The 27,724-nt window shown below is 52.5% G+C and overlaps 1 protein-coding gene across 4 annotated transcripts in view; it reads left to right on the top strand.

Moving 5' to 3' along the window:
* RRBP1 (ribosome binding protein 1) overlaps positions 1 to 27,724 on the top strand; it is a 76,447-nt gene that overhangs the window by 43,993 nt on the left and 4,730 nt on the right. For all 4 annotated transcript variants that reach the window (XM_080684682.1, XM_080684683.1, XM_080684684.1 and 1 more), the window contains 16 exons: positions 2,909 to 3,057; positions 4,298 to 4,420; positions 8,707 to 8,859; positions 9,686 to 9,804; positions 12,228 to 12,381; positions 16,712 to 16,850; positions 18,788 to 18,957; positions 19,149 to 19,183; positions 22,118 to 22,208; positions 22,993 to 23,085; positions 24,912 to 25,004; positions 25,084 to 25,167; positions 25,310 to 25,399; positions 26,123 to 26,215; positions 26,576 to 26,647; positions 27,219 to 27,314. In XM_080684682.1, the coding sequence (XP_080540808.1) occupies positions 2,909 to 3,057; positions 4,298 to 4,420; positions 8,707 to 8,859; positions 9,686 to 9,804; positions 12,228 to 12,381; positions 16,712 to 16,850; positions 18,788 to 18,957; positions 19,149 to 19,183; positions 22,118 to 22,208; positions 22,993 to 23,085; positions 24,912 to 25,004; positions 25,084 to 25,167; positions 25,310 to 25,399; positions 26,123 to 26,215; positions 26,576 to 26,647; positions 27,219 to 27,314 (1,754 nt within the window). The remainder of the gene's footprint in view (positions 1 to 2,908; positions 3,058 to 4,297; positions 4,421 to 8,706; positions 8,860 to 9,685; positions 9,805 to 12,227; positions 12,382 to 16,711; positions 16,851 to 18,787; positions 18,958 to 19,148; positions 19,184 to 22,117; positions 22,209 to 22,992; positions 23,086 to 24,911; positions 25,005 to 25,083; positions 25,168 to 25,309; positions 25,400 to 26,122; positions 26,216 to 26,575; positions 26,648 to 27,218; positions 27,315 to 27,724) is intronic.

The raw sequence follows: 27,724 nt of genomic DNA, 5'->3' as shown, positions 1-27,724 counted from the left end.
GAGCAGCCGTGGGCAAACTACGGCCCGCGGGCCGGATGCGGCCCGTTCGGCTGTTCTATCTGGCCCGCGGAGCCGAAAGAGCGGAGGGTTCTCTTGCTCTCCCCTCCGCTCCTTTACTTTGAATTTATATTAGTTCACACAAACACTCCATCCATGCTTTTGTTCCGGCCCTCCGGTCCAGTTTAAGAACCCATTGTGGCCCTCGAGTCAAAAAGTTTGCCCACCCCTGGGATAGAGGCTGCCAGGATTTCAGTAGGGAGTGCTTTGGGGGTCCCCAGGGCTGGAAAGGAGCAAACTGGCCTATCTAGTAGAAACAGTGTGAGCCACATGTGCACGCCACGTATGGAATTTAAACTTTCCTAAATAGTCACATTTAAAGAGGCAAACAAGAAACAAATGTAATTCATTTTAATGACGTATTTTATTTAACCCAGTTTACCCAAAACATTATAATTATAGCATACAATCAATATAAAAAAGTTATGACAGGTATTTAACTATTTTATATGAAATTTTTGAAAATCCATGGTATACCCCCACTTGGTTGGTGGCCAGTGTACCAGACAGTATAGGAGTAGACTTTTCTGAGTGAGGACAGGAAATTGTCTGTGTGGTGCTCAGTTTCAGAGAGGCTGGACTGCCTAGTTTTGCTTCAGGGGTGAAATGAGTGGTCCTCCTCCTTTGGGAAAACACTGGCAGTAAACATCCATCTACAGGCTAAGAGGGGAAAGCAGGAAGCCTGTAAAGTAAAAGGCTAACAGTGGGGTTTTCTCCCAATAGTGAACTAGAGAGTGGTTTTTATTTTCTTTTGGTCTAGCTGTACTCAGTTTTTTTCTGGTGTTCATAAGTTACCATTAAAATTATTCCTTATTTTATATATATTTCAATGAAAAGACAGAAGGTTGAAGGGCACATGCTTCCTCTCCCCCTCCCCACAACCCATTTTCATGGCACTCATGAGCTCTTAGGCCTTTAATGTCACCATGGTTATTTCTAATCTCAAGGTTCACCAAGGTAAGAGGCTCTAAAATGAAGGTGCTCATAGCAACCAGCTCACCCACGTCCCACATACTCCTTATTAAGGTATCATGCTAAATGCTCTGACTTGTGATGAAAATATTATGATAAGCCAGAGAATTTGGGGTTGCTATGGAAACCTCCATTCATTGTCCTCAGGGTGGGCTTAGCTGAAGGGGCCACGCAGGTCAGCCTGTTTTCTTTATTTCAGCTCATTTTTGGCCCTGTCATTCAGCTATAGGGCAGATTTGAGCCTCAGCATAAGGAATTGCCTGGGCATTTCAGGCAGGGCTCCTGTCAGATGGGGCATCTTGGTTCATCCCTTTTTGCTTTGAGAGTCTTCGATGAGAGCAAAGTTTTTTGGGGAGTGTGGTATCAGGAGTGTTTCAGAAGTGACCGTTGGTTTTTGGCAAATGGCTCTGTCTCCTCCAGAAGTCACTAATGGACTGAGGCGTGGGCAGGCCCTTCTGCAAGAACCTAGCCCAGCCTTCCCTCCTAAAACGTCCCTAAGCTTCATCCATGGGGAACGGGAAATTGTGTTTGAACCTGACTGTGTGGGAGCAGCCCCCTTTTCCCTGGGACCTCAGAGCAACCTTGGAGACATGGGCCTTTTGCTTCCCATGCTTCTCCCATAAGTGTGGCTGTGGGCATCTGTGTTTGTGGGGAATGATGGGCTCACTGGTCAGTCAGGACCTGCAGGGCCATAGGGCTTGGCCATGCAGTGGGTGAGCCTTGCTGAGCTGTTTGAGAAAAAATGGAAGAAAAAAGACCGATTCTGTCTGAGAAAGAAGGAAAAAGCACCTTTGTCTTGATTAATTCTGCTCATTTTGATGATAAGGGTGGGGGGGTATCTCCCCCAATCTAGGAAAACTCCACCTTTCTTTACTTGGTGACTTCTCCATCGGCTATCTTTGGACAGTCAGGAAGCATGTGCAGGGGCCTCAGTTTATTCTATTTCTGAGTGCAGATGGCCCCCAACTGACAATGGTTCCACCTACAGTCTTGCAACTTTGCAGTGATTTGAAAGCGATACATATAATAAATTGCATGAGATAGTCAACACTTTATTTTTTTAATATTTTTATTTATTTCAAAGCAGAAGGGAGAGAGAGAGAGAAACATCAATGATCATTGATCGGCTGCCTCCTGGACACCCCACACTGGGGATTGAGCCCACAACCTGGGCGAGTGTCCTGACCAGGATTCAAACCGTGACCTGGTTCATAGGTCGAAACTCAACCACTGAGCCATGCTGGCCAGGCAATAGTCAGCACTTTATTATAAAACTAGAAGCCCGATGCACAAAGATTTGTGCTAGAATGGGCTTTCCTTTCCCTGGCTGCCGGCACCGTCTTTCCACTCCTGTCCAGCCCCTTTCCGCTCAGGCCCCGGAGCCGCCTCTTTCTGCTCCAACCCCGCCTTCCCACGCTGCCCAGAGGCCCTGGGAGACCGGGGGTGGGGCAGAACGCCTGCGTCGGCGCCATGTCCTGCCCCGTCACTCAGTGCCTGTGTATGCAAGTTAACCGCCAACTTTGTTGGGTTAATTTGCATATAATTTCTGATTGGCTGGTGGCGTAGTGGAGGTACGGTCAGTTTACATGTTTGTCTATTATTAGGTAAGATAGGTTCTATGCTCCATGACTTTGGAGCTAATGTAAGTGTTCTGAGCACATTTAAGGTCAGCTAGGCTAAGCTGTTCGGTAGGTTAGGTGTATTAAATGCATTTTGACTTCCGATGTTTTCAACTTAGGATGAGTTTGTTGGGACCTAAGTCGAGAAGCCACACCCTAGGCAGCTGGACAGAATCTTTGGCTCTTACTGGCCTTTACTGCTTCAGGGTGTGACTGGTTTGGTTGCTCATGTCTGAATGTAAGTCCTTCCCTCTGCACAGGGTCCCTGGACAACGACAGTCCTCTCTGCCTCCCCTACAAGACGCTGGTCTCCACGGTTGGAAGCATGGTGTTCAACGAGGGTGAGGCCCAGCGGCTAATTGAGATCCTGTCTGAGAAGGCTGGTGTCATTCAGGACACCTGGCATAAGGTGGGCCCACACTCTCCTGCCTGTGTTTAGTGGCCTCTGCAGCTGGCCTGGATGGTTTTGCTTCCCCTGCTCCCTCTCAGGGACCTGTGAATTGTAGTGGCTACCTGGTCCTGGGGTGGCCACACCTGGCTTGCCAAGCTGCACAGGGAACAGCCTCCACTCACCTTTCTTGGCAGAACCCTGCTGCCCTTTTCCAAGCAGAGGCTGTATGAATCACCCTGCAGATCCTTTGGCTTCAGCTATAGCCCAGCCAAGGCCGGGCCACTGAAACATAAAGAGCTGGGGCAGCGCTCTGAGTTCCAGGGGGCTGGGGGTGCAACACAGGAGCAGGGGCCTGGCTGGTTTGTGGCCAGGGCTCTGGGTGCAGGAAGGAATATGTGTGGGAACACACTGAGTGAGGGAACCTTGTGATGGGCCCAGAAGCACCTTCCCTCCTGCTGTTGGGGGCCAGGTCAGATGCTGGCACCCACCCTCTGGTACCTTGGTGAATGAGCTGTCACCAGGAAGTGCTGCATGGCACATAGTTATTTGTTCCTTAATCAGAATTGGAATTGTAGGTAATTTTGATGGAGAATTTTGTGGCAACTTGGTGGTTAGAGAGAGATGTTGGGGGTGCCCTAAAAGACCAGTGGGGGTTCCTCTACTCCTGGCCCTTGCTGAGCTGTGATGTGTCATGCAGTCACAGGGACCTGCTCGCTCAGTGAGAAGAAAAAGGGGTGTGTGTGTGGAAGGAGGTTTCCTGGCTGAGAGTGGGCTGGAGAAGGTCAGGATGACCTCGCTTCTCCAAGGAGAGAGGCCTGAACTCCGCTCAGGCGACTGTCCCTGAATACACTTCCCCTCCCATGGCTTCTGTGCCTCAGCCAGGGATCTACGGGCTGCACACAGAATCTAGGGGCTAGGCACTGAACAGGAAACAGTGGCCACTGCCCACAGTGGAGAAACCCTGGTCTCCATTCACCCAAGATAATGGGAAACACTATGCTCCTAAAAACTACCTCAAAGATCCAGTGCTTTTGCCAAACAGCTTTAAGCACAAGGGTTCTTGAGGCCCTACAGACTGGGTGTCTAAGGCGGGGAGGGGACCCTTTCCCCAGAAATGTCTGGAGTCAGGGTGGAACCTGCTTATCTTGAAGCTTCTGCTCCCACTTCATCAGGACACTGGGTCAGAGTCTGCTGGGTTGGGGGCACAAACCAAGTATGTCTGTACCCTCTGTTAACGTGGTTCTGTGGATATTTCTAGGCCACTCAGAAGGGCGACCCTGTGGCGATTCTGAAACGCCAGCTGGAAGAGAAGGAAAAGCTGCTGGCCACAGAGCAGGAAGACGCAGCTGTTGCCAAGAGCAAACTGAGGGAACTCAATAAGGTATGGCCCAGCGCATGCCCCATCCTGAGAGTACCTGGGCTGCAGCAGTGCTGCCCCTGGGTCGTGGGGTTGCCTCCCTACTCTGGCTCTGCTCGGGGCTGCCGATGTGACTGCCCCTCGAACCGATGTACTCTGTGACTGTGGGAGCCTGAGGCCAGCCTGTACAGCCCCTGCAGAGCGGCTTCCTTCTCAGGACTAGGAATGCAGGGTTGTTAAGTAGTGTGAGATGGAGTCATTGGCCTGTTCCACAGTTATGGGCCATTGTTTTAGGGTCTACCCAGCCGTGGGCAAACTACAGCCCGCGGGCCGGATCCGGCTTGTTCTATCCGGTTCTCTTGCTCTCCCCTCCGTTCCTTTACTTTGAATTTATATTAGTTCACACGAACACTCCATCCATGCTTTTGTTCCGGCCCTCCGGTCCAGTTTAAGAACCCATTGTGGCCCTCGAGTCAAAAAGTTTGCCCACCCCTGGAAAAGGAGGATGGGTGCAGTTGACCCACAATTGTTTTCATGGGGCAGAGGGGGCTGCTTTTCTCCCTTTTCTGCTGTCTGTGGAGCAATCCTGAGGGAAAGCCTGGCTCCAGAGTCAGCTGATGACTGGTGTGTGACGTTTGTACTCAGTGAACAGCAGTTGCATGAGTCAGGACACATGCACAGGGGCTGCTCTCCCTGTCAGAACTCACTGGGGCTTCTCCCTCTCCTTCTGAGGAGAAAGTTCTGGTGTCCCAGCCCATGGATTAGGTTTTGCCAGCACAATGCTGAGCATTGCCCTCTCCCTCTCCCTGCTCTCTGCCTCCTCCAACAGTGCAACAGGTGCAGGGGATGGGCCTCCAGATGCCCCACAGTGTCTAGGCTGCAGCCCCTCCTCTGGGCACCTTCCATCTGCTCATTTGAGAAGACTCAGAAGTGAAGCAGCCTGAGTTTCTGTCCTAAATTGGAGGGATGTGGCTTTGAGCCAAATGGCATAGTTTGTTTGGTGGGGAAGGCAGGAGTAGAAGATGAGCCTTTGGTTGGTTACTCTTGGTTAATGCTTTGGCCAGGAGAAGGGAAAAAAAATAATGCAGGTCTCTGTGGCCTTCACTAGAGCTTGTTAGCGTCTGCTTAGGGCAGGGGTGTGGGGGGCTCAATATGTGGCCTTCACACAAGTCCATCTTGTGTTGTTGGTTAAATGCAGGGTGGCTGGAGCCATTTGCCCTGCGCCCAAGAGCCAACTGCACATGTCTCTTCCTGGTAGACATGACATAGTATACACTGGGCCAGGAGCATTTACACCATGGAAGTGGGCCAGCTCTACAAATCAGAGCTCTTTCTCTAAGAGCCAGCAGACCAGCACACCATTGGTTAAGAATCTATGGTTTAGGGGAGCCACTCTTCCATACCTTCTTACTGGACAAACTGGGAAATGCCTGTGAAAATTTGTTGATACCCTCAAAGTAAGGTTCAGGTGAGAAAAAAAAGGAGTGAGTGCTCCCACGGCTGGCTGGCATGGGATTGCCTGGCTAGTTCCTTGTGCCTACCGCCTTGAATTTAGGAAGGTCTGCAGGTGTGATGAGTGAATAAGTGCAACCTCTAACGGTGATGCTGGCCTCTCTTCCCCACTACTGGTGTCTCCGGCCACTGTGGGCCAGTGAACCGTGCAGAAGGAGGCCCCTCAGACACTGCCCCTTGTGCTGGGCCACATACTGCTCTCCCTCAGTGGTGGCTGCTTCACGAGATTGCCAAAACCACATAGCAGCTAATCTACAGATGCTCTCCTCAGTTCTATTATATGTCTAGCCCTCCCCTGATAGATCTCCCTGGCAGCCAGCTGCAGGGGCCTGTGAGATGAGCAGGGGTGCAGCCCTTGGTTTCATTACTCATCTCACCCTCCAGGAATCCAGACCTTGGCTCTTAGGCGAGGAGATGTCTGAGGTGCGTCCAGCCCTCCCTCCCCTGACTGTCCTCCTCCCTGCAGCCTAAGGAGGTCCTCTCGGGCTCTCAAGTGCTAACCTGGTCCTGCGAGGCACTCTTTATGCTCTGCCATTAGCCTCAGATGCCCTTCACTGCTGAACTGGCTGGGCATTTTTTCCCTATCCCTGAAGACTCAATTTTCTTTCCCTCGGGAATCCTTTCAGAGCCCCCAGTTTCTTGTCTCAGCACAGAGGTTGCCATCGCAGTCATGTGCCATTGTATCTGTGCTTAGTGACTCGAACCCGCTTGCTTGGCTCAGCCTAGCAGGCCGCCTGTCAGCAAGTGGCTGCTGAGGCCTGGGGCCAGCTAAGAAGACACAGCCTCTGCTGGTTTTGGCATGGTCATCTTTCCTCCCTGTGCTTCTGGAATCCATGGACATCAGGTTCCTTTATTTCTCTGTTGAGAGTTTGAGGCAGAGCTGATGTGTTGATTTCATTCTTGTTGTGTCTCCTAGCCCAGGACCATTGAGGAAAGTTATATGAGAAACTAAATTTTGGAAAATATGGAATTTCTCCTCTTATGAGGATCTGGTTCCCTCCACGTGTTTTCGTTCTCTTTGTGGATTGTTCTCTGTGACAGATCCATGCTTCACAAATGGGTGAAGTCTCAGCAGAGTTGGGCTCAAGGACCATTTCAGGCACCAGCTGCAGGAGTTAACAGGCATAGGCACCCTTAACCTCTGTCCTAGCCTTCTGACAGTCTTCAGGCCTGTGCCTGGGTTTGAGGAACCATGCATGGCTTTGGTGCAGCCCTCTGGAAAACCATCTTTCTATCTGTTGTCTTCTTAGGTACCAGGTGCCCTGTCATGGGGCCTCTGTCCTGAGGTAAAGCTCTGGACTAGACCCCATCCTGTGTTCTCTCAGCCTGGGAGATCAGGGCCTAACGTCATGCAGTCAAGAAAACCCTCAGGGCGGTGTGCTCCCAGGGATGGAGGGGGAGATATTCTTGGTGACAGACCCTTTTGATGGAGCTGCCTGCTGTCCATGCCTCACCAGGCTTTGGAAGCTCACACCAAGCAGGGCCCACTCTTGGACTGAGAGCAGAGTGCTGTTTCTGAGCCAGCAGTGCTTGTGCTGGTGCCAAGCCTCCTCTCCCAGACCAGTCAAAGAAAACTGGGCTCCAGTCCTCCAGTCCCCAGCACCACTGGGGATGCATTTCAGGAAAATGAATCTGACCTTTGCAACTGAATTAGAATTTGACAAGCAAGAGGAATACTGGGATTCTGAGGTTTTAGGAGAAAACAAAGCCAAGGAGAGCTAAACAAATGCCCTGAGGAAAAGCTGGCCTTTCTCTGCCCTTTAAAAAAGCCCAGAGGCTAAAGGATGGGAAATCCCATTAGATTCTGCTGGCTTAGGGATCCCAGCTGGATGCCTGGAATTGCATGAGTCCTGCCCAGAGTGGGGATGACTGTCCCTAGACAGATGCTCAGTGCCAGCCTCTGGGTGTCCATTAGTTGTGGACAGCAGAGGTGGGCAGAGGATGATCCAATGTGGCTGCACCACCTGCTGCTGGTGTGGCTATGGGCACTCCAAGATCTCTCTGAGCTTTGGTTTCTTCCAAGCCTGGATCCTATACTAGAAGGCATCTCTGTGTTGCTAGTGTGTGAAGTTTTGCTGGGGGAGCTGGCAGGGTCATGTGTATTAGAGGAAGCTTGGTGGAGCTTTGAATTACCACAAAGTTGCCCTGCCCTGCTTTAGAGGTGCCGGGCCAGCCAGAGGAGTGGGGCAACTTTTCGTTCCTCCCACTTTCTGGGACCCTTGTGGACTCACATCCTGTGTTCATTGTGGCATCTGACACTGCCCAGAGCAGACATTTCCCCAAGGAGGATTGAGTGGCTGCCCACACAGACAGGGCCCTCCAGGAGTGGGGCTGATCCCCCAGCCATGATAGGACGGGCAGTGTCCCCACCCCAGTCATCAAACTTGGAGCCTGTCAGTCCAAGTTTGTAGAGGTAATCGTTCTGGGGCCTGGATGTCAGGGACCATGCCAATTGGAGTGTTGTAATCCCAGCAGAGCTGAAAAGTGTCCCTGGAGAGCCTAGGAAGAGAATACTGTTTACTCAGCTCTTGCTGGTATCCATATCCATTGTGGCCAAGGCCTGACATCCAGCCCTTAGCTGGTCAAGCCAGCAGGGTTTTCAGGTAACCTCTTGTCTCCTGCTTGCTGTCTGCTGTGGCTGGCGTGGATCTGTCAGAACTCAGGAGACGGGGTCTTGTGCTCTGCTTGGAAGCTCCTCCCAGCCCTAGCCCCAGGGTTCTGATGCTCTGGGTTCTGATGACCTCAGTCCTATCTGATAAGCTCCTGTCCCTGCCTAACTGGCTCTCTGCTTTCTCCAGGAGTTGGCAGCAGAAAAGGCAAAGGCAGCAGCTGGAGAGGCCAAGGTGAAAAAGCAGCTGGTGGCCAAAGATCAGGAGATGACAGCCGTGCAGGCCCGAATGCAGGCCAGCTACCGGGATCACATGAAGGAGGTGCAAGAGCTACAGGGCAAGGTGAGCAGTGGTGTAGGGCCAAGGAGGGCTGGAGTGGTTGCAAAGGGTGGTTGAAGGTGCCCTTGGGGCTGGGGGTGGGGGTGGGTCTATAGAACCTGATTTGTTTTTGAAGGAAACAACTGTTTTTATCTGTCCAGATAGTGGCAGCCAGCCTACCTTGTATATTTAATGATACTAACTAGGAAAATGTAACATACATTTTAAAGAGCTCTTTTTGAAAATAGTGTGGTCCCAAGTGGCCAGCCCTATGTCCTGTCTCTTGGGTGCCTGTGTGTCCAGTTCTTAGCCTCCATGTGATCCTAGAGTAAAGCTGCCTCTGCCTTTTCCACTAGAGAGGTTGGAAAGATCACCTAAAGCAAAAGGCTCTGAATGGGGCCAGGGGAGGCGTGTCCAGCTTGGCCTATGGAGTCAGAGCCCTGGACCTCATCTTCTCAAACTGGTGCTCTGCTCATGGTGGGCCACAGGAGGCCAGAGGCAGGATCCCAGGCTTCCTGGGTAGTTTTAGGCTGTGACCATGGCTATGTCCATTGTCTCAGACCTCAGGCAGAGTGTGTGGAGCATGTCTGGTACTCTGGGCTGAGCACTTTGCTGCCTGGAGGCCTCAGAGGAGAGAGGAGGTGTGTGGTTGGGGGGTCACTCTTGGCCCTGAGCTCCTGATGCTAGAGCTGTTCAGTTTCCAGACTCTTGTTCTTAGGGGTCCTGCCCACCTCGTGGGGAAGCGAGCCCTTGGGGGTTTTGTCTGTAGGCTTGTTATCTCACTAATCTGGCTCCAGAAGTCAGCTCCCTGTAAGGCCAAGCAGCACTTGATACCCATCAATGGTTTTAGGTCCGGACACTGCAGGAACAGCTGGAGAATGGCCCTAACACACAGCTGGCCCGCCTGCAGCAGGAGAATTCCATCCTGAGGGACGCCTTGAATCAAGCCACGAGCCAGGTGGAAAGCAAGTAAGCTCAGTGCTCCCAGTCGGACTTGGCAACAGCACAGTCCAGGGGGCCTCCGGAGCTGGGAAGGGTCCCCGAGCCTCCTGCAAGGCTGCAGCAAGTGCACTCTAGTTTCTTACTGGATCTGGGGCTGCTGGGCAATTCTGCACTTCCCCATTTGAGGCTCCATCCTCATCCTCCTTCTCTTACCTGGTTCTGAGCAGCTGAGCCTTCCAACGCATGGCTGGCATCCTCTCCTGTGGTCAGGCTGCAGGGAGGGGTAAGCTCCAGCACACCCTTGCCCATGCCCCTGTGATCAAGTGCCCCTCAGGTCCTGGCTGGTGCCAGCATCTGCTTTCCTGGACGAGCAGATACTATTTCCATATCTATCTTCACAACATCTTGATTTGAGGCTTTAAAAACTCCTGATTGTGACCTAGAGAATCGAGGCTGAGTAGATTGTCCAAGATCAGAGTTTGATGTGGTGTAGGGACCTGCTGTGGGCGTGAACGCTTTGATTCTCCTCAGGGAATGAGGTCTGTGCTGGGGGACATTTGTTTTTGGTGCATTGGTGACCAGTACTGCTTCACAGCACACCAACCTGCCCTGTTTAGCAGAGTTCTTGATCTCCGCGTTGCCTCTCGGGAGTGGAAGTGTTAGCAAGTTCACAGCAAGTGGGCGACCCCAACGGGCAGTACAGAGCCTCAACCATGTTCTTGGAGGAAGGCCCTGCATTTTCTTTTGATTCACATTTCTTTGCCTCCTCTTGGCCTGAAGCATCCTGAAGGGACTTTCTGGAGATCTGCATTGCCCCCAGAGCATCTCCTTTTGCCAAGAGGAGAACTGACTTAGGCAGAGCACGGGCACCCTCAATGGGTGTCCAGGGGACAATGTTGGCCCAGGATCTAGACCAGGGAGGCAAATCAGTGCTTGCACATCTGTTTTGCTGGTGGGCCTCCTAGCATGGAGTGAGAGCCAAAGGCCACCCTTTCCAGGCCGGTTTCTTCTCTCTGGAGGTCCCCTCTGGGTGTGTACGCATCTCATCTCCACCCTGGCCCGTCGGCGGGTTGGAGGTTTGTGGCAGGTTCTTCTCGGCAGCCACAGCAGAAGGTGAACATGGGGATGGAGGAGCACTCTGGCTTCCCGTTGCATAGAGTTTGCTGTGGCCTCTATCCTGGGGAAAGCTCCAAAGCATGGAGACCTGTGGTCCTAAGGAGGCGGCTGCTGACTCTGTCAATTTGTGGGAGATCTACCCATGTGGATGGGTGTTCCCAGGCCCCTCCCTAGCTGCATATCAGTCCTAAGGAGCTGCCCACCGAGCCTCCCACCTTCATCCAGGGTTCTGGAGTCCAGCGGTTCCCGTGAGCTCTCCAGTCTTGGATCTTTTTTTTAAAAAATACATATTTTATTGATATTTTACAGAGAGGAAGGGAGAGGGATAGAGAGTTAGAAACATCGATGAGAGAGAAACGTCTATCAGTTGCCTCCTGCACACCTCCTACTGGGGATGTGCCCGCAATCAAGGTACATGCCCTTGACCAGAATCGAACCTGGGACCCTTGAGTCTGCAGGCCAACGTTCTATCCACTGAGCCAAACCGGCTAGGTCTCCAGTCTTGGATCTTGGTGCTGTAAAATCTGAGCTGATGGCCCATAGAGGGCTTTGGATGGCCTCCCTAGTTCAGATGAGGAAACCCAAGTCCAGAGGTGGGACTCTCTCACCCCCAGCAGCAGATAGAGCTGGTCTTGGCCAGATTTCCTGCCTCCCAAGAGTGTGGACAGTGTTGTCTGGTGCTGTCCCTTGGCTGGGCCGTCGGTTCTGTCTTGAAGAGGTGTCTAGTGAAGGAGGCCAGCATGCTGATTACCTCTTCACACCAGGGAAGGCAGGCGTTGAGCTGCCCCTTTTTTCCTGTCAATCACGTATCCTTTCCTCCCTCCTGAACTTCTCCCTGGTCCTGAGATCCACCTTTTATGCAGTGTTGAGAGCTCTGTTCTGTGAAGGGCCTCAGCCTCCTGCTTTGGGTGGCCTCCAGTGAAACAGGACTCCCATGGACTGCTGCCCCCAGCCCTTCAGGGGTCCAGGCAAGGCAGCCTGCATCCCAGGGCTTGTTTGGACCCTGGTTGGTAATGAGGAAAAATGTGTCTTACCTTTTTCTATCTGAATTCCCAGATGTCTGGGAGGGGCGCCTATGGGATCTTTCAGTGCACATTTTGTTCTTCGCTCTCTCTGGTCCACACACCATGCTGGTAAAACCCCACCTGTCTGATAATGCAGGAGGGGCTTAGTGATAGCTCCAAGATTCAGGCAGCTACTTAGGAAAGAGCAGGTGGCCCGGAGGGAGGGCTCATATCACGGTCCCAGTCAGCCAGGGGCAGCTCTCAGGGCTGGCTAGAGCTGACTCGAGCCCTCTTCTGTCTGTCAGTTGGGGGCTGGTGACTGTCTTGCAGGCAGAACGCAGAGCTGGCCAAGCTCCGGCAGGAGCTCAGCAAGGTGAGCAAGGAGCTGGTGGAGAAGTCGGAGGTGGCACGGCAAGAGGAGCAGCAGCGGAAGGCTCTGGAGGCCAAAGCAACTGCCTTCGAGAAGCAGGTCCTGCAGCTGCAGGTGAGTCAGAGTGGCAGCCACTTCAGTGCATTGTTCACCCACCAAGACTGTCTGAGTAGCAGGGACGGGCCAGGGCTGCCCAGCCACACAGAGTCCTTCCAGCCATGACTGACAGCTGGAGACTCAGGCAGGACGGGAACTGGAACCCTCAACGTTGGCCTTGTGAGTAATAGTGATAGTTTCCTAGCTTCAAATGGGTGCTTTCTATGGCCTACACATTGTTCTAAGCACTTTACAAGCATTAACTTAGCTAATTCTTATTGTAACCCTGTGAGGTAGGTTCTATTACTATCTGGAATTTACCCATAAAGAAATTCAAGGCATGGGGAAGTTAAGCAACTACCCCAAGTTCACACAGAGGCAAGATTTCAACCTCTGCGTCTAGCCTCAGAGCTGTTTGTTCCTCCATACTTTCTGCCACCTCTGGTACCACAGCTCTGGCCATAGCCATCCAGACTAACGTCAGTAGCCTCTGGCTTCAAGGCTGGGGGAGGGTTCTTCCTTCTCAGCCTTTAGATGTGGCTTGGAAGCTCTGATTTCCCTGGAGGATGCCCTTTCACCAGAGGAGGGAAGATTGTCAGTCCTCCTGTTCCCAAAGTGCCCGGGGCAACATCTAGTGTGGCCCCCCTCGCTGGCCTGTTTCAGGGCAGGGTGACAGGGTGTGGGGAGCCTGGACATCGTGCCTGCTTTTCATTGAACTTTTCTGGGTAACAAGGAAATCCTGCCATCCCGAAGGGCATTGGGTCCACTTTCTGCCCAGTCATTAAAGCTAGGCGGTAGCACGTGGGGCATTGGGGCTGTCTTGTGGAAGGGACTAGAATGACACACACAATTGTAAGACTGATGTTTGTGTGAGTACAAAAGACTAAAAAGGCATATGGACAAATCAACATGGTTTGGGTTGTTCAGGTGACATCAAGGTGGGTAACTGGTGGTTGTTGAACTGCATATAAAGCAGGTCCACCCAGACGAATGAAATCAGAGCCACCTGGGCTGTGATTGTCTTAAAGGCTCCAGATGGTCCAGTGCTACCACCACCGCTCTAGTGACCAGGGTGTTGCCATTCCACGTGCCATTTCTAAGGATCCTGGGGCCAAGGCCTGGGCCTGGCTTTTGTCAGTAAGCCCCAAACTCTGAGCAGCTCCTGCCCTTTCAGGCCTCAGGCACTATCCAGCCTTGGGCCACACAAGGGGGTCCATTCTTTCCCTTCTTGACACCAAAGATTCTGGGAGTTGCTGGCCACTGGTGGTGAGGGAGACCAGGGCATGGTGTTGACATTGAGGCCCCTGGTGTCTCCTGTGGGCTTTCAGAGCCCTGTTTCTCCATCTGTAATATAAGCATGACAGAAGTACCTGTCTTGGGTGGCTGAGGATTAACCATGTGGCACATACACAGTGCCTAGAATAGTGCCTTACACAGAAAAAGAGCTCAGTAAATGCGATCTGTACAAAGGCCCACTCAGGAAATCTCCACATTAGGCTGGGGGTTTCCATTGTAGGAAGCATCTCTCTGTGCCATGCTGAAATGAAAATGTTTTTTTTTCCTTTTTGTGACTATCTTTCACCTGAGGTTCCTTCACCCTGAGCCAGCTCTTCAAGGGCTCCTGGCTTTACCCAGTGGATGAACTGACTTGAGAAATTCAGGCGGTTTTGTTTTGTTTTTTTTTATTAATACAAAATGCTATAAAAATTCTTTAATGAGTTATTGCCTTTTCCAAATTAACAACTGTAATATGTCTTTCATGCTTAGCCCACACCTTCAGGAAGCCTACGCCAGTTTCCCAGTGTTTACCTGCCCTGTCTCAACTAAACAACCTAGACTGGAGCAGTCAAGCTGGCGTTCAAAACGCAGCTCTTCCACATAACAGCTGTGTGACCTAGGTTGAAACACTCACTCTCTCCAGCTTTTGGGTTTTTTTTTATATTTGGAATGAGCATAATACCTCCCTCTGAGTCTCCTGGGGAGAGGGGGTAAATTTAAATAATGTGTGTGAAAACCCTAGTACCATACATTGCACATAGTAAGCACTAAATAAATTCTGTATTCCTCTCTGCCCACTTCTCTTTCCCCATTTTTATTCTGCTCTAGACAGCTTGCTTCTTTGCTTTTCTCTTTTTTCTATGAGAAAGACACAAGAGAATTCTCTCTTTAAAGAAATAAGAAACATTTGTTTGGCCCAAATAGGGGCTAACAATGCAAGGTCCAACCCTTGAGAAAGCACTGAGTCCATAAGGGCTTGAGGGACTGACCGTCAGTCTAAGGGTCACCACGCCCAGTGGCTCTGCCAGCCATGGAAGACCTCAATACTACACAGGCAGGCACATCTCAACCTAGGGGTTCATTCATGTATTTTTGTATTTGTTCATCAGGGAATATTTACTGAAGGCCTACCACCCAGGCTTGTGCCCACCAGGAATCCCTGCTCATGGGAAAAAAAGATTAACACAAAAATACATAGAGCAATGCATGCAGTGTAGATTGAGCTGGGTTTAGCAGCAGCCTCAATTTATTTTATTTTCTTGAACTTCTTTCAGAAAGAACACTAAAAACAGTATAAAAATTATAGCCCGGCTGGCATGGCTCAGTGTTTGAGCATCGACCTATGAACCAGAAGGTCATGGTTCAATTCCCAGTCAGGGCACATGCCCAGGTTGTGGGGTTGATCCCCAATGTGGGACATGAAGCAGGCAGCTGACCAATGCTTCTCTCTCATCGTTGATGTTTCTATCTCTCTCTCCCTCTCCCTTCCTCTCTGAAATCAATAAAAATGTCTTTTAAAAAATTATAAGTGAATTAAGTCCAAGTGACAGAGGTACGTTTGTCAGTCCTGCTCCTATTGTGTTCAGGACCCCAGCTCAGGTGGCAGATTGTTTGGGAAAGTACTCAATACTCTCACCAGGGCTGGGCATAAGCTTGACTGTGGAGTGATCCCAGGAAATGCCCCGGTAGTTTCCTCCTCCTCTCTGCTGCCCAGACATGAGATAAGGAGAACACCATCATACGTGCCAATGAAGTTCAGAGGCCAGGGTCAAGCTCAAGGTCCTTCTTTGTGTTTCCTCATCACTTGCTCTACTGAAGTCTTCATCTCTTAGGAAGCTTTAGAGAATTCTCCAACGTGGTGGGATTTTTAACTTCAGGAAGCATAGAGCAGCCTTGGTTCTCTTTTTCTGCTCCTCACATAAGTACTTCTACCCACAAAGGACTCCACATATGATTCACCCAGCACATGTGGGAATTGAAATTGGTGTCCATGGCCAATAAAAGCAATGAGCAGCAGAGTATAAACCAATCTAGGCATCTGGATCCTGGCTTCTATGCCCTTGGGAAGATGACCAGTCATCTTCCTGTATTTGGGGTACTTTTCTCAGACCCTAAATTGCCGTCTCAGAGTCTGAGACCCACCTTTTTTATTGTCTTGGTGTTCCAGCGAGGCCCCTTAGCTGAGAATAACAGATGACAAGTACCCACATATTCTAGAGATGTTAGACCATCTATGTCAGTATTGCTCAGAGGTGCCTGCAGGCACATTGCCCATCTGAGACAGAAAGGGGCGGTGGGAGGAGAAGGGAAGGAGTTGTAAAGGGTTGTGAAGTGGCCCTCACTCTCATGGAGGAAGTGAAGTGGTGCTTCCCCCTCCACTTCCAAACAAGTGAGGGGCCTCCAGCCTCAAGACCAGAGCACTCAGTTTCCTCTGGGATAAATGTGGGCGGGGAAGGGTGGGTAGTCAGGTTACCGAGATGCCATCCCTTCTCCCCCTCTCTGTCCTTCAGGCCTTGCTCAGCCTCTCTCTGAATTTTAAAGCTGCGTCCCCCAGGGTATCCTCTCTGATGGCGACAGCTCACACTTCTAGCTCACATCTCTGACCTGCTGCCCTTAGCCAAAGAGAGTCTGTCCAAACCATTCTAGGTGTTCCTTGTATTGTTTTTGGTTGAAGTTCTCACCCTCCTAGCTGGGTTTTTTTATGCCAGTTCCAGGGCTGTCTTGCATGAGAAGCTTGAAAATGAGGTGGAGCTTGCTTGTGAAGGGGGCTGAGAAGAGTTGCATTATTGGTGGAAATGGCGCAGAAAGTTGTAATGCCTGTGTGGAATCACTTGTCCAACTTCACAGACTGAAAAGTGGCTGACATTTTCACACTAGGGTGAGAGGCTGGATGTCCAGTCTGGGCCCACCAGGTGCTTCACTGTGCCACAAGCTGCATGGCTGGCCCAGGCGGGTTTTATAAAGGTCATCGGGGTGGGTGGGAGGGTGTTCTGCGTGACCTCAGAGCCAGCTGAGGGTCTGACCTCCCTTCTGTATCCTCATGGCTCTTTTCCCTCTGCCCATTCCTCAGGCGTCGCACAAGGAGAGTGAGGAGGCCCTGCAGAAGCGCCTGGACGAGGTCAGCCGGGAGCTCTGCCGCTCACAGACCAGCCACGCCAGTCTCCGGGCAGACGCTGAGAAGGCCCAGCAGCAGCAGCAGCAGCTGGCCGGTGAGGGCGAGGCTTGGCTTGGAGGCCCAGGCGGGGTGGTTAGGGTCTGTGCAGGGGCCAGAACCATAAAGAGAAGCCAGTCCTGTTAGTCTGTGAGGCAGGGATTGTGCCCTGTCAGGGGACAGATGAGGTGCAGGGGTGAGGCTTATCCCCATGGGAGAGTTGGATTGGGGTGGAGGTTATAAAGGCAGGGTGTGGGGAGGACGGGGGCGGGGGAGGGCAGCCTTTAAGGGTTGGGTGATGGCTGAAGGTGCTGCCGTCTCCAGCCTTGTTTGCTGTTGGGGAGCTGAGGCTCCTGAGGGCATTGCTGGCTTTCTCAGCTGACTTCTACTGGACTTTCTGGCTCTCCCGGCTCAGTTAGCTCAAGAGGTCAGGTTTGGAAGGTGGGTCTATGGTCCCCCTGTGCTCACAGGTCTGCTTCAGAATCAGGAGGGGATGGCAAAGTCAAGGGCACCCAGGGCCCCTAGAGAAAGAAGACAGACAATGTCAGCGACAGCTCCATGGTCACTTGCTCAGTATTTCCTGAGCGACTGCCATGGGCTGAACACTGCTGTGGGTACCCAGGGCATGGCCAGGGGTGAAGCAGTGGGCATCTGCGCAATGTTCCAGCAGGAGAGACAGACATAGGTAGATAGACACATGTCGACAGAGTCAGACAGTCTGTGCTCTACAGATTTCAGATAGCATGACCTAGAGCAGGGTTGGCAGCTGTTTCTGTGAAGAGCCAGATAGTAAATATTTTGGGTTCTATAGGCCAGATGGTATCCGTCACAACTGCTCAGCTTTGCTACCATAGTGTAGAGCAGCTCCAGACATTATTTAAACAGACATGTCTGGCTAGGTTTCAATAAAGCTTTATTTACAAAAATGGGTGGTCTCCTGGGCGTTGCTGACCCCTCCTCTCATCGCCAGGTGTGGCTTTAGAATCGGCAGTTGGGGAAGGGGCCAGTTGTTTAAGCTGAGATATGGAGGATGGAAGGAAGGGGCAGAATGGTAAGCAAAGGACTCCTGCAAATGGGAACTTGAACTTAGCCTGTACAAGAAGTAGAAGGTCAGCGAGTAACTGAAGCAAGAAAGCAAGTGGGCAATGTGGGGCCAGATGGGTGACCCGCCCTGTGAAGAGTTTGGGTGCAGTGTTCAGTGATGGAAGGGTTCAGAGAGTTTGGGGGATGGCATGGTCCCATTTGCACTTCTGGATGCTTGGATGCTGGGTTGAGAACGGACTGGAAGGGCAAGAGTGGTCCAGGGGACCAGGAATAAGGCTCTTGCAGTCATTCAGGCCAAAAGGAAATAGTGCTGGGCCCAGTCACAGAGGTGCTTGTGAGGGAAGGATGGACTTGGCAGACAGTGGATGTAGAATCCATAGGCCTGGAAGAGGAGAGAGAGGTGGGAGCCCAGGAAAGCAGAGCAACCAGGATGGGGAGGTTGGAGTGCTGGATTTGAGTTGCCTAAGCAGGGCTTCGTTTGAAAGTGTCAGGCAGCTGAGCCTTGGTGTGGGGATGAGACCAGAGCTTTGGGACTTTGCAGAGTCATAGACACATGGATGGCATTTAGAACCATGGGACTTACCTGAGGTCATCAAGGAAGGACACCCCCAGAAGACCCCTGCCCTTAGTCTCAGCTAATATGAGCCAGTCTCAAAAGAGAACCAATTTTTAGAAACTGCAACTGAAATCCATTCTAGATTTTCATCATTTTCCCATGAGTGCTCTGAGGGCCTTTTATTCTACCCTAACAAGTCCTCGAGAACAAAGCCGAGGTGTGACTTTCTCCAATAGCTAATGAGATGCTCAGGGGTCAGAAGTAAGTCTTAAACCCCAGACACACGGAAGAGGCAAGGGAAGGAGTTCTCGGTGCCCGTGTGCTGAGGGGCAGGCATGGTGTCCAGCATGGGCATTTGCTGCCCCTGACCTGCCCTTGCTCCCCTTCTGGCCCAGAGCTGCACAGCAAATTACAGTCCTCCGAGGCGGAGGTGAAGAGCAAGTGCGAGGAGCTGAGTGGTCTACATGGGCAGCTCAAGGAGTCCAGGGCAGAAAATTCACAGCTCGCAGAGAGAATCCGGTCCATCGAAGCCCTGCTGGAGGCAGGCCAGGCCCGGGATGCCCAGGTCAGCTGGCACTTCCTTCCTGGGGCTGACAGGAGGGGAGGGAGAATGCCATCGAGTTCTGAACTCGACCTGGACAACACCACCACCACCACCACTGTGTAGAGTGATGAGAGCAAATCCCCTCCCCGCAACCAGTTGCCAAGTGAAGTGAGACTCACAGTGACTAAGGAGCTCTCTGTCTCTCATTCCAGGCCAGCCAAGTGGAGGCCGACCAGCAGCAGGCACGGTAAGTGGAGGTGGAGGTGGAGGGCTGCAGCCTCAGCACAGGGTGGCCCAGAGCCCTGGGAGCTGGGGCCATCAGTGGGGCCTTTCAGAGGCCCCTGCCTTTCTCCATCCCTCCAGTGACAGGAGAGGCCTGGTCAGGAAAGAAGGCAGCCTTGCCTTCTCTCAAGGAGCAAGACTGATCTGTGTAGAGTACCAGGTGCCTCCTGCCATCTACCCATCTCTCGATTGGGAGGGGCTAGTTGGTCGGCAGTTTTCTGTCTATAGACTTTAGAGACTTAAGTCATAAATCAAATAGAAAGATGGTTGCACAGCCTGAATGGAGGACCTGGGAGGCGGCCCAGGCTTTTTGCGCAGATTTGGGACGTCAGTACAGTTCAGAGCTGACCAAGTCGAAGAGTCATTTCACTACTGGCAGACCTTGTTTTCCCTGTGTTGGCCCAGCACCAGGTGGTGCTCAAGGACTGTTTGCTGTTGTTAAGGCCAGAGCCCACATCTGGGTGAGGTGGCTCAGGTCAGGGGGGCCAGAGTTCTTGGGACTGTCACATCTGGGGTATGTGTTCCTCAGCAGATGCCCAGAGGCTCAGGAGGTGAGCCCTGGCTGCTGTGGACAGGGGTCCACAGAACAGCTATGTGGGGGTGAATCAGGGAGGATATCTCTTGCTCTGGCTGTTGCTACCAGTGAGTCATCTCCTTGTACCTCGCCCATGGCCCATGTTCCCTGGCCTCAGGCTCCAGGGTTTGGGGTCTGGGGAAGGAAGCCAGTTGCCCAGAGGGCCCAAAATGCCTTGCAGAACCCAGAATCAAACCCTCTCCAACTTCCTTTTCCAGAAAGGTTGGGGGGATCTTTGTTTCTCATGGTATTTGTTGGAATAGAGAGGTTGTATTTGTTTAGGTTTTTGCTGTTGTATTTTTTTAAATATATATATATATATATATATATTATATATATATATATATATATTATATATATATATATATATATATATATATATATATATATATATATTGATTTCAGAGAGGAAGGGAGAGGGGGGGAGAGAGAGAGAGAAACATCCATGATGAGAGAGAATCATGGATCAGCTGCCTCCTGCATGCCCCTACTGGGGATCAAGCCCACAATCTGGGCATGTGCCCTTGACTGGAATTGAACCCAGGACCTTTCAGTCTGCAGGCCGACACTCTATCCACTGAGCCACTCCAGCTGGGGCATTTGCTGTTGTATTTTAAGGTCAGATTCTGGCCATGCAGCGAATTTCTAGGGTACTTTAGTCATGGTACAAATAGGGGTCATTCCTATTCTTTGCATCATGCAGATGTGTTTGGCAGAAAATTTTTTTTTTTTAAACTTCCTTCTTAGACATGTTATCTGAAAGTTGTATCTAGGCCAGGCCATTCTGTTCTGGGGTGGAAATGAGGGATCTAGCCCCAGACAGTCTAGAACGCGGGCAGTGGCCTGCTGAGTCTTCTTCCTCAGGGCCTTGTTCTTTTGGGGACCCTCTTGGAGGCAGGCTGTTGCATAATGCAGCTGTGAGGGTGTGAGGGGTCCCATATAGGAGTTTGGAGGGTGGGGTCAAGGTGCTGTGGGCCTGAAACCAACGTCTAAGAAGTCGACAACTGTCTTTAAGGCCAGATGCAAACTGTATTTGGAATTAAAATATGAGGTGGTTGGTTTATAATGGATGTCCAATCCCAGATAGAGTGGTTGGGACAACCAGCACGGTTAGCCCATGCTGGAACTGTGGCTGCTCCTAATATGCATTAGAATAGTGGTTATCAAACTGTTTTTGGTAGTTGCCCACAATAAGAAGTACAAATCTATATGTCCCCCCCCTGGTGGCCGTGGCAGCCCTCCTCTGGCAGGTCCTTGGTGGGGCTTCTGTCCCTGGGGCCTTCCTGGTCCTAAATCTCTTTTTTTTTTTAAATCCTCACCTGAGGGTATTTTTCCCATTATTATCAGAGAGAGTAAAAGGGAAGGAGGGAAGAGAGAGAGAGAGAGAGAGAGAGAGGGGTAAACATTCATGTGTTAGAGACACTTAATTGGTTGCATCCCGCACGCCCCCCACAGGGTCCAGGGATTGCCCTTGACCGGGAATCGAACCTGGTGACCCTTCAGTGCATGGTGTGGGTCGACACTACAACCACTGAGAAACACCAGCCAGGCCCAGTCCTAAATCTTAATGCTCAAGATGACATTTCCAAGTGTCCATTTGAAGCCCATTCCTCAGAACAGCTAGTACAGTTATAGTATCAGCCTTTCACTTTCTAGATGATGAGATTGGACAAAGCCCACTGGGCCATTGCGTCTGGAAGGGTGAAAAGATAAGGCCTACATCTTGCCAACCCTGTGGTGTCTGGGCGTTGCACCAAGGGCACAGACTGCAGGAGGGTCCCACAGAATTAGGTTTTGGACAAAGGATGGTCCCGCTGTACGCAGTGAGATGCCAAGAATAGCGGTGCCCAAGAGTCTCTGGGTGTGTAGGCGCCACATGAGTCTCTAGCTCAGATGTCCTCTGAGAAGGGCCAGCTGACAAGTTCGGTGGGGACAGAGCAGGACCAGGTTGACCAAGAGCTATGTAACCAGGCAGTGGGCTTGGTTCATTAGAGGAAAAAGCTTCTCTGAAAGCCCTACTGTCATGGCCCTTCCCTGCTTTGGCCCCGTGGCTGCTCTGACCCCTGCAGTCTTTGTGGCCATAGTCATCAAGTGGGACTCTGGTGGCCTCTGAGGCCTGCACCCTGGTCCCTGGGCACATAGGATGAGTGAGGGGAGCAGGTGGCAGTTTGGTCTTTCCCAAAAGTTTGTGCCCTGGGAGGCAGTTGGGAGTGTGAGGTGCTCCTGGCTAGGGTGGGCACCCAGGCAGAGGAAGGGTCCCTCCCGAGACAAGACTGGGCGTTGTGTGCCCTCAGAACCCGCAGTGACCCCACTATTTCCTTTCAGCCTCAAGGAATTGGAGTCCCAGGTATCATGTCTGGAAAAGGAGGCCACCGAGCTCAAGGAGGCGGTTGAGCAGCAGAAAGTGAAGAACAATGTGAGTATTGGGCGTGTGTATGCGGAAGAGGGGTGGGGCTAGCTGCCTCTTTACATGCCATTGTGCTACTCACTGCTGAAAGCCTGCCTTTGGGGTCCATCCAGAGTCCCAGGGCAGACTCCCATTAGATCAGCTTGGGTCATGTGTCCTGGCACCCCCCATGAGGACAGAGATGTGCTGATTGGCCACTTTCTGGGGTCACATGGTCAGTCATCTTGAGGCTAGTGTCAGGAAAAGGGGATATGGCAGTTCCTCTACTGTGTTGTGGGGGGTGTGGGGGGGGCAATGAGCAGAGGATCCTTGGCTGTATCTTCCTCACCCGGCTGCCCAACCACCGCCCCTCACAGAGCCTGTTTCGGGTAGCCATGTCTGCTCTCCCCAGAGGAGATTCCCCTTATATACCTCCGTGTGCCTGGCTTGGCCAGAGCCAGCCAAGGGGTCAGTGCTTACTGTTTGGTGACAGGAACCTCTTTTTTCTTAGGAGCCAGGCTGGCCCTCCCTCCTCCAGAATAGCATCTCCCTGAAAAGATGCCCACCCTCCTCATGCCCTGTGCCATAGCCACCCCATAGCGGGCTGCAGCACCTTGGTCTTGTGTTGTCTGCCCCAGAGAAGCCAGTGGGTGTGGCCCAAGAGGAAGGGCACTTTGTCCCTTTGCAGGCCTCCTGTGGGGTCCAGAGCAGGGTAGGGAGGCTCTGCCCTGCTGAGACCCTCTGAGGCAGCTCCTGGGGGATGTGTAGCTGCTGCCCTGCCTGGCTGCTGACTGTTCCTCATCTTCCCCCTCAGGACCTCCGAGAGAAGAACTGGAAGGCGATGGAGGCTCTGGCCTCAGCCGAGAGAGCCTTCGAAGAGAAGCTGCGCTCCCTGACCCAGTCCAAGGTCAGTCCCAGCCTTAGACGTGCCTGCTAGTGAAGACTCAGTCAGCAGCACCTGTGTAGTTTAGCCAAACACAAAACTCACAAACTGCGCGTAGCACAGCCTTGGCCCTGGTGCATCTCAGAGATCCACACCTGGGTCCTCTTGAGGGCACCACCGCAACTTCCCTCCCCTCCCTTCCTTAAGCTCGCCCTAAGATAACAGGTGTAAATGTACTTTTGATTGCCTTTTCTCACATGGGCTCTTTGCCATCAGGGGGCAGAGATGGCCCATGGAGGCCGTAAGCTCAACATTGGGCCATCTTTGAAACCCTGATATTTTGTCTGATCCTGCTGCTTTCTCAGGCCCTCTGAAGTCGTGGTGCCGTAGGTTCTGTGATTGCTTTCTGCAGTAAGTCACAGAGGGGAAAGACATCTTTGGCAGCACTTAGGCCTTGAAGTCCACGTTGGTCCTGGGTTCTGTGCAACCCGTGTTGGGGAGAAGGCAGGCGTCTCCGTGTCCGGGGCCCTCACATCACTTCTGAAACTCTGGGCTAGGAGCCAGTGCTGAGGCTCCAGCCGGGCATGGCCTGCAGCAGCAGCAAGTGGAGGCCTTGCCCATCGTGTCTCATGTTTGCCGTTTTCAGGACCTTTGCAGTGACTTCATGAGCCTTCAGGAAGCCCCTGAGACGAGGGAGGTGGAGGGCTGGCCTTGGGTCCCATTGTGGCAGCTGTACCTAGACTCCCCTGGGTGACCTGAGAGCCTGCCTGGCCTTTATGTGGCAAATACAGAATCTGTGACTAGAGATGTCACCTGATTTGCTTGTGGTCACGCAGCCAGATAAAGACAAGAGCTGGGCTCTGGCTTCGAACTCCTACGACTGGGGGCCTGAATGGTGGTCATGAGGTTGGGGGTCTGTGGCAGGCATTGTCTCTGGGTCACTGGTGAGGCAAGAAGGGTCCGCTTCTAAGACTTCCAGACCATGTGGGTGCTGTGGTCAAGCTGGTGTCTGTGGGCTGTCCTCTATGTGCACGTTGCAGAAGACCAGTCACAGCTCTTACCCAGGCGGCGCCCTAGTGCTGCCCCTGGGGCCCAGGTGGTGCGGAGAGTGTGGCTGTGGCAGTAGGTCCACCTGCTGTGGTTGTTAGAAAAACTGTTTTAGCCAGAAATCTCCTGTGGCCACTCCCCACAGTGTGCAGAGAGGGGATGTTATCTGTCTCCAGGGGGCGCTGCTGGCCTAGGCTTTGCTTTATAGCTACTTTCGTCCTTCATGCTTTGAAGAGGAGCCTCAAGGAGGACCACTGGGGCCGCTGGTTGAATGCAGCATGGCCCACGGCATAAGGCAAAGTGGGAATACTGATTCTCCCTCCCTCCAATGTTGCCAGGTGTCCCACCACCCCTGGCCAGCAGTAGCTCCTAACTTTGGTGGCTACTGGGAGATACATCTCTTTGCCTCCTTGGTCACCTCCCACAGCAGCTTGGACCCCACCCTCCCCATAGTGTGTACACCCCCCCCACCGCCCCCGAAATCGACAACTGATTTAGCCTGAGTATCTGCGGAGAGGTGTTGGATTAACCCATATCTGCCACATGGGCCAGCCTGCTGTCTCCCTTTATTAGAGCTGAATCTTTTAAAATAGAGCAGCCACAGGCTAGGTGGCCAGGACTGGCCACTAAGGTTAAACACTGCCCCCTCAATCAACCCCACGGAGCTGCCCACCTCCTCCTTTGACCCTCCTCCCTCCCCTTTCTGGGGTGGAAACGCCAGCATCTCTGGGGACGCCCCCCACCCCTACCTCCCGGGAGTTACCCTAAACCTTCACATCTGAGAATTGCCTTCCCCCCTGCAGGAGGACTCTGAAAAGCAGCTCACACTGACTGAGGCACAGACCAAGGAGGCACTGCTGGCTCTGCTCCCAGCACTTTCCAACTCAGCCCACCAGGTAGAAGGGGGGGCTGTTCCTCAGACCCCACTGCTCATCAAGAATGTCACTGAGCCCCTTTTGCACATTTTCATTGCAGAATTACACCGAGTGGCTCCAAGAACTCAAAGAGAAAGGCCCGGAGCTGCTGAAGCAGCTGCCAGTGAACACAGAGCCGCCCTCGGTAAGCATGGCATAAACACACCCTTGTGGGGCTGCCCCTTGCTTTCCTGTCCGCAGGAAGGGAGGAGTTTTGGTTTCATCAGGCCTCGGGAGAAACCTCTGTGCTTGGCTAAGCAGACCCCTGTACTGCCCTCTGCCCTTAGGACCTGGCCTCCAAGTTGAGGGAGGCCGAGGAGACCCAGAGCAGCCTGCAGGCTGAGTGTGACCAGTACCGCACCATTCTGGCAGAGACAGTAAGGCACGAGGGCTGGGCCTCTGGCTAGGCTTTTGGCTGGGTGTCCCGCCAAGGGGCTTCCAGGAAAGAGCTTTCTAGGCCTGCAGGGCAGGAGGCAGGGTGGTATGGGAAAGAGCCCTGGGTTCAGATGCAGGCTCGGTGGGACTTTGGGCAAGTCACTGCCCAGTCTGGCCCCATTTCGTTGGCTGAATGGTAAAAGGGATGAGGAAGGCACCCAGGTCTTCATGACTCCTAAGCTGTGACGAGGGCGGGGATGAAGGTTTGGGGCTGCTCTCAGGGGACAGAGAGACTTGGTCAAAACAAGGAACAGTCTGGGAAGGGAAAGGAAGGCGGGACCATTTGGCTGACAGCTGGCTTGAAGCTGTGGCCTCTGGCTCCAGGAACAGTGCTGGCCCATCCTATGTTCCTCATGCTGGGCCACTGAGGTTGCATGGTTGGCAGACTCAGCCGAGATGAGAATGCCTGTGGCCTCATTTGGGTCACAGGCCTCATTCCCTTGCGTGGCCCATAGCCTTAGTTCACATACCTGCCAGAGGGCCCCACTCCCGGACTGTGGCCCACCTTGTTCCTCATGTGACGCTGACTGACCAAATCAGAGCAGGGCCACACTGGCAGTCAGGCAGTCATCACAGAGGGACTGAGGGACAGGAAGACTCAGTGGTGTGTTTATGTGGGGTGGGCCTCCAGAGAGAGGGCCCTGCCTCACTGCCTGTCCCCCCAGGAGGGTATGCTCAGACACCTGCAGAAGAGTGTGGAGGAGGAGGAGCAGGTGTGGAAGGCCAGAGTCAGCACCACGGAGGAGGAGCTCCGAAAGGTACAAGGTCCTCTGACCCTCGCCATGGCCCAGTGATGAGAGCATTGCTCCAGGGGTCCACCTTCCTAGGAATCCAAACATAACTTAAGAAAGACAGCTGGGTCAGAGTTCCGTAAAATCCAGGGGGAAAGCCGATGGCATCATTTGGGAGACAGGAGTCACATTTGCTGGGTTTTGGTGATGCCGTATTTATAGGCAATTGCAGAATGACGGATATGTCCTCAACTTCAAGGAGACCACCTTTCCCCCTGCTCACTTCCAAGAAGAGGCTGTGGGGTCATGCTCAGAGTGGGCGGGCACCACAGGGCTTCCTGAGAGATGGGGCTCAAGTTTGACACATGCCTTCCCCTTGCCTTGTAGTCACAGGTCACAGTGAAACATCTTGAAGAGATTGTAGAGAAGCTAAAAGGAGAACTTGAAAGTTCAGATCAGGTGCGTATGGAGGGTTAGAGGGCTACTTTCCTTATAACTGAGAAACGTTATTACGAGGCTACCTTAGTTATTTCCCCTGTGGACCACGTGTCTTAAGAGTGGCTAGGGGATCTTATCAACCCTGCTGTTCCTTAATGAAGGCCTTTTACAGCCTGAGCTGTTTGAGACCACGTGGGCTGTTTGCAGAATGCCCAGCCCTGGTGAGCAGTGGCTTCTGCAGTGGCCTTCTCAGTCGTGGGAGGTGGGCCCACTGCTGTCAGGAGACATACTGTCAGCCCTGGCTATGAAGAAGGTACTCCTGGTATCCACCCAGCAAGTCAGTGTGAACACTCCTCTCCCCAACTGCTGAGGGCTGAGAACACAGACCCAGGAGTACTTGAGCTTGGGAACAATTTTTAGGAAGGGGTTCTGTTGCCATGGACTTGTTTCTGCCTGGCTTTGATTGGCTCCATAGTCATTGGGCTGTGGAGGTCTCTCTTAGCCCTTATCTCAGGGCCAGCCATCTGTCGCCCATCACCCTGTTCCTCGGTGGCTGACTCTTGGCCTCTGACATGTGCATGTGCATGTCCAGGTGAGGGAGCACACCTCGCATCTGGAGGCCGAGCTGGAGAAGCACATGGCAGCCGCTAGCGCTGAGTGCCAGAGCTATGCGCAGGAGGTGGCGGGGGTGAGTCTCCCCAGGGTCCCAGCCTGCCCAGAAGCTCCTCCTCAGCTCTCATTCACAGGAGCTCAAAACCCCAGTTCTCCAGCTTTGCTCTAGGCCTTGGGTTGACAGGGCAGGGGTGAGCTGGGATGGTTGAGCAGCAAGAGAATTCTCCACCTGGCTTGGTGACACCATTCTGGGGAAAATGGATTTAAATCTGATACTGTTTTCTGACTTCTGAAGCAGAAAGCACAAACCTGGCACCCTAATTCTGGTTTGATCTCAAACTTTTGGCCTTATTTTGCGCGACAGTCCATAAACATTTGCAAAAGCTCCAGACGAGATAGACTGTGAATGCCGGCTTTTCCTAAGTCTTCAGAAAGGAAACGAGTTGCTGGAGGCCTGGGAGCCCATGTGCTCACTCTGCCCTGCAT

This window comes from Plecotus auritus (assembly GCF_963455305.1).
Source record: "Plecotus auritus genome assembly, chromosome: 8".
Classification (NCBI taxonomy): Eukaryota; Metazoa; Chordata; class Mammalia; order Chiroptera; family Vespertilionidae; genus Plecotus; species Plecotus auritus.
This window is presented reverse-complemented; position numbering and strand designations above follow the sequence as displayed.